Raw genomic sequence first — 6,389 nt, forward strand, 5'->3', positions numbered from 1 at the left:
AACTTTTTCCTGACAGAAATACTTGTTTGTATGAAAATAAAGAAAGTCTTGTTACTTCACTTAACATAAATACTTTTTATAAAAAAAAAAACAAAGAAAGTTTTTGACTTTAACAAAAACTTTATAAAAAACAATAAGTTGACTTCATTTAACAAATACTTTTTTTTATAAAAAACAAACAAACAAACAAACAAACAAAGAGTCTTTCTTGACTTCCCTTAAGATACTTTTTTTTATCATCCACATGTAAGCACTATTGTCCGCTTTTGTAACTTTGGACTAATCTTGTGAAAAAAAAGACACTGCAGGTCCAACTTAAATTGCCTTACTTTCTTGCAAGTAATTGATTTAAGTTAATCAACTTGAAAACTTTAATAAGTTTATTAAGTGACTTTGATAAACTTAATTCAGTTACTTGTAAATAGTTATTTAAATTGGATTCCCCATTCTCTTTTTTTCAGTATATGTTGTCATTGCATGTTATGGGGGAAACAGTAGACTGGAGCGAGTAAACCAGTGGTTGTACCTCATTAACAGAAGCTTCTCAAACCCTTTGTCAGAAAGTCGATTTCTTTTAGGCGTGAGCACCAAACCTCCCAGACTAAAAAGTCGCTCCACAGGAGCACTTGATGGGGTTGGAGTGTTATACTTTTAAAAAAAATGTCTTTATGCTTGAAAACGTATGCAGAATCTGAAGGTCGTAGCCTGACATCAGATAGTCCATGACTTCTTTTTCTGCAGAATAGGTCTCCTCCTCTGGCTCTGCCATCTCACCTTGGCTGCTAGATGTAGTAGCACTGGGCACACTGGCAGGTTTTTTTGCCAGAGGAGCAGTGGTGCAACACTCTGCTGTCAGAAGTTGTTGTACTCGCTCCCTCCTTCTTGTATCTCTCAGTTTGAATTTTGGACAACTGGCAGCTGCGAGAAGGGCATCTTTGTCGTCTAGCACACCGGTGAAACGAGTCTGAATAGCCTGAAAAACATAATCGATATTTTTATGCCTACAATTTAATATGTTATTGAATTATTTGCAAACCATGCCTAATATGAGATCAGTATTATGGATTTATTTTGTTTTAGGTTACTTGTAAACATTTTAATTGTTTTAATCTTATTTTTCAATGATAATTAATATTCTGTTCCATGTTTGTGAATTGTATGAAGCAAAAAATTTGACAAATTTAAAGATAGAGCGTACCTGTACAATGGCATCTGGAAGGCCTGCAGTCACCCTGGAGAGGTCATCTTTCACAGCCTGGGTCTTCTGCATCAGAACTTCAAGTGTTGGTAGTAAAGTTGCATATGGACAGTCGCCTTGTAAAATGTCCAGTGCTGCAGTCAGAGGTTTCATGGCCATGCAGTACTCATGCAGGACCTGGTATTCTTGATCTTTGAAGCACTTCAGTCCTAGCTTTGTGCACAGAGTATTCAGCTCACCCATGGGGATGTCTGCAATTCTCTTTACAGCATCAAAAAAGGAATTCCACCTTGTGGATGTTGGTATTAGGAGCCTTCTTTTACTGATTTCTTCCACTGTTCCTGATGCAAGTGTAGATCTACTCAATTTGGTCCGAAGAGCTGTGCATTTTGCTGTGCTGCTCCTATACACAGCCCTGCTCTCTGTGTGCAAATTATGTTGATGGTGTGCAAAGCACACCTGCGGTGCGGGGGAAGAGACAGCTGACCATCACTTTCATTCTGACAGATCAGAAAAAGTGACATCATCGTCTTTGGGGGTGGACTCTTCCTCCTCTGTCTCATCATCGGACTCCGTGACAGGATGATAAATTTGAAACGCCTTAACAAAGTTGGATCCATTGTCAGTAACTGTTGCAACTACTTTGTTGAGTAATCGTTTTCGATTTCTCTACCAATGACATCATACGTGTCTACCACGAATCCGCCTGCATGCTAATGCAACCTTGTAGCGCTCTAATGTGGTTCTACTGATCCAGTGGAGCGTTACTCCCATATAGCCTCTGTTGTTAGCAGTCCAAATATCCGCGGTAGTTGAAACAAAGTCAATCTCATTCAGTGCGGCCTTCAAACTCCTTCTCCAAGTAAGAAGTAAAAGTCGTTCGGTGAGGCAGCTCGGCATTAGAAGTAGGAATCTTTTTTATTATGGCACGAAACGAGGGCGAGTCAACAGTGTTTATAGTTAGCATTTCTTCTACAATATACTGCGCGACCAACTTCTTCAATTCTTCATCACTTACTGGTTTTGCACCAAAGTCCAACTTTTGTTGTTTGAGGGTGTAGGACCTCCTGCGGAAGTCACGGCTCTCTGCTTCGGACCACTTGGTGGGACTCTCTCTGTGAGTTTGACTGTGCCGTGCAAATGTTTCTTTAAGTTTGACGTAGTGTTTTTGAAGGTAGATAACACTTTTTCGCCAACACAGAGTGTACAACGAACCTTAATATTGAAATCTTTAGTTGACAGAAACTCAAAATAGTGACCATATTTCCAGCTAAAGAACGAACATCTCTCTCCCTCCATTGTTGTTTACACTTTTTTACGTCACTGGCTGCTTGTGAGCGGGAAATGTGACCTGTCGCTTATGTGACGTTTCACGACACGTATGCGTTTGTCATCCGCTGAGACGAAAAGAAGAAACCAAATCTTTTTGCTTTAAAAATAGTAACGCGTTAGATTAGTCGTTACTGAAAAAGTGGTCATATTCAGAGTAACGCGTTACTAAGCAACGCGTTACCGGCATCATTGATTATTAACACTCTTCTTACATTTTAAAGTTTTTAATAATGAATGTTTACTTTAAAAAATACTTATAAAATACTCATAAATCCATGGTCAAATTTTAACGAGGACAGCGGGCCTCTGCTGTCAGTACTTCAGCGTCTCTGCAGGGGTTGGACAAGACTCAGTAATCGTCAACAGCTAAACAGAAACTGCTTCAGTTTTCTGCACATAAACTAGTGTAGATCCGAAAATGGATTTCTTCATTCACTTCAATATACTGACTTAAGTATACAGTCCTGGTGGAGTTTCAGTCTCAAGAGTGTAACAAAGCTTTTACAAATAGCTCAATTACAACATAAAATGGCCAAGTTATGTTTCATGTTTAAATTACCCTAGCTTTAGTTTTATCAGAGGACAATGGTATTATTATACTAGACACACGAGGGTGGGGGGTAACACAATCTTAGATTATTCCTGGCAGTTTAATTCACCTGCCACTGACAAAATGAATGAGGGCAATTTTGCAAAATAATAAAGTAAAGGAAAAGGTCTTGTAAAGGAAGTGTTTCCATCCAAGAGACAATTGCTTTAGCTGAACTAATAAACCCAGGCTGCTCTGGGCTGCTCTGGCAGGCACGAGGAACTAAAAAGATCTGTGGATTTCAATGAGACCTTAATATAAGCCCATTACTTATAATTAATGAGCAGACTCCAAACAGCATGTAGCTCATGGTGAGATCAATGGATAGGCTGGGAGTGGATGAGGATGAAGGCTGAAGACATGAAACCTTGCTGGCCAGCATGAAGTACAAGATTAATTAAACATACAACGCCCCTATTAAAAGCTTCCAATCTACCTTCAAATGGACTAATGGGCATTTATAAATGCTTATTTCTCTCGAGTATGAGAATATGCTAGGATTTCCTTTATCTTTTTAAAGAACAGCCAGGTTTGTGCCTCATTTTGAAGTCAACAAAGAGAATGGGCCAATGAGTGACTGTTAAATGCGAAACTGCATGAAACCATTCTTTTGCATTAAATACTAATATCAATAAATCATGCCTTTGTATGACCTATTTTAAGTAGGAGCATAAAAGTTTGCTGATAGAACTTCAGAAAAAGCCCTTTTGAATAATAACTGAGCGGTCTGTTTGTCAGCCGGACATGTCACCTGCATACCTGCGTCCACTGAAGCCGGCTGCACATTGGCACTGCCCCGTGATGTGGTCGCACATTCCACCGTTACGACAGGAACAGTCTTTGCTGCAGTTGATGCCGTACTTGCCAAGAGGGCAGGGCTGGGCACACACTGAACCCTGTGAAAACAAGCCAACACACTTGATTGATGTTTGGACAGTTCAGACCTATTGTCAATGTCCTCCTATGTGTCTGCAGATGTGTTTACTTTTTCTTCTTTCTTTTTTTTTAGAAGGCAACTGAAAGCATTACATTCAAGAAGTAAGTTCAAAACTGTACACTTTACTGTGGAAGATATTTTCACATATTATCTTCAGAAAGGTCAATGCAGAGTTAATTTTCACATGGAAAGTTCACAGTAGTCAGACTCCACACTACAAATTCTATTTTTTTTTCTCCTTCCAGGGTGCAGAGACACAGCATTCTCATTTATTGTACTTTTCCCCCCCCTAAACTTACAACAGCGTTCAAGTATTTTCTCCCCTCGGGCCTTTGCTTTTGCTTTTGTGACCTACCGTCCACCCAGCAGGGCAGGAACAATCTCCTGTGATGTGGTGGCACGTTCCTCCGTTCTGACAGGGGCAGCGCTGTTCACACTGAGGCCCATGACTACCGGAGGGGCAGCGCTCCCCACAGCTGTCAGCACACAAGTCAAAAGTATCAGATAAGTAACCTGTCTTTGCCTGCAGTTCTTTGCATCAGCAAGAAATTGGATATACACACTCACATTGCTACATAAAATGTGCCAAAAGAGTAAATATGATAGTGGTACTCACAAAGCCCCTGTGTAGCCTGGTGCACAGATGCACTCTCCTGTCTCGTGGTTGCAGGTGGCACCATTGAGACATTGGCATGGTAACTGGCACGCCTTGCCGTAATAACCATGCTCACAGGGCTCCTCACAACGCCATCCCTGGTACCCATCAGTGCAGACACAGGCACCTGTGATGGGGTTACACTTAGCCCCATTTTGGCACTGGCACCGATTGCTGCAGTGAGGTCCCCAGAAGTCACTCTCGCAGCCTGCAGGCACAGAGACAAGTGGCATCAAGCACACCAGAAAAAAAGAGGAGACTATGCATCAGAATACACTCGCGAACACTGAAAATCATAACGGTCACATAAAAACACAATAAATAATAAAGCGACTCATTAATGATTGTTTGGAATAACCATAAAAGTTCATCATTAATAATAAATGATCAGGGGAAATCTTCCTCCCAATGAATTACTCTTTATTATAATGGTATGATTTGGAAGCGCTGTCTCAGACTGCTTGCAAATCTATCTTTATGCCTCCAATATTAATTTTCATCAGTTCAACAAATTCAAAATCTAAAGCTTTAATCTGTGTATTTTTTTTATCTTTTGAACATGTAACAGCAAACAAATTGCTGGATGTAATCTATTTACTCAATTAATTGAACATATTATTAAAATACTATCTGTGTACCAAAAGGCTGATATTCTTCCTGTGGGCCACAGACCTCGATTAAAAACACATCAATAAAGCACACTGGTACCCGTGGTCAATGTTCCCTCTAATTTTTCATGTGTCTGAGCGAACACACAAACTCCCTGAGCGGTCCCTTCGACCACTGTGAGCAACAGCAGATGTGTGCACTGTGGTCACGGCAGCATCGAATCCATCCAAGTTACATGGTTTATTAAAATAATCAAAAACATCATTTATGTTAGACTACTTTTAATTAACTGCTTTAGCCCACTTACAATGAAAAATTAAAAAAAAAATCTTGTTCATGACCTGTGCAGTACGTTAACACTATTGGAAGTAAAAATAACTTGAACTCCAATTTTGAAAACACAACTTTCTTTTTTAAATTTTTTTTTTTTAATAAAACTCTGACTTGTATTATAAGTATGAGTCTGTGGTCTGGGAGAGAGTCCTGTCTGCAAAATACAGCATATAATGACCAATGTTGGGCAATTAATTATATAGTTACTTCTTCAAAAAAGTAACCGAGTTTTGCAAACAACAAAGTTTCTTGCAGCTGTTTACCTAAAAATGCAGCCAGGGCGGTTTTTTAAATAAACATTTCAAACTATTTACAGAACAATCAGCTGTTCTGCATCAAATCTGATGCCACACAAATCATTTGTGCCGCTCCAACAAATCATTTCTGTCCACTATGAGATAAAGGAGAACAACAGCCTGATACCTGCAGGCCTGACAACAGGAGATGTATCACTCCTGTAACACCTGTAACATTCAGTTGTCGCCTCATTGTTCTGACACACACACAACAACACTATTGACTACACTACACACTAACTACACAAGATTTGCGCTAAACAACGCAAATCTCTCACGTCTCAAAACACCGCCATCACTCCTAAAACTCCCCCCTTCCCAAACAACTAAATGCCATGTTGCCATATCATTTTTTGATTGGTCGACATGGTACATTTTTCCACCAATAGGAAAGGCGGCGGGGGTCGGGAGGGGGGCTGTTTTTGCTCACAGGCAGAGAG

General features: G+C 40.0%; 1 protein-coding gene across 3 annotated transcripts in view; it reads right to left on the bottom strand.

Moving 5' to 3' along the window:
- megf11 (multiple EGF-like-domains 11) overlaps positions 1 to 6,389 on the bottom strand; it is an 80,012-nt gene that overhangs the window by 25,588 nt on the left and 48,035 nt on the right. For all 3 annotated transcript variants that reach the window (XM_013910033.1, XM_005730049.1, XM_005730048.1), the window contains 3 exons: positions 4,673 to 4,919; positions 4,412 to 4,532; positions 3,879 to 4,015 (listed from right to left, as the gene is read on the bottom strand). In XM_013910033.1, the coding sequence (XP_013765487.1) occupies positions 3,879 to 4,015; positions 4,412 to 4,532; positions 4,673 to 4,919 (505 nt within the window). The remainder of the gene's footprint in view (positions 1 to 3,878; positions 4,016 to 4,411; positions 4,533 to 4,672; positions 4,920 to 6,389) is intronic.

Source organism: Pundamilia nyererei, unplaced genomic scaffold (genome assembly GCF_000239375.1).
Source record: "Pundamilia nyererei isolate P.nyererei 1_Seehausen unplaced genomic scaffold, PunNye1.0 scaffold00035, whole genome shotgun sequence".
Taxonomy (NCBI): Eukaryota; Metazoa; Chordata; class Actinopteri; order Cichliformes; family Cichlidae; genus Pundamilia; species Pundamilia nyererei.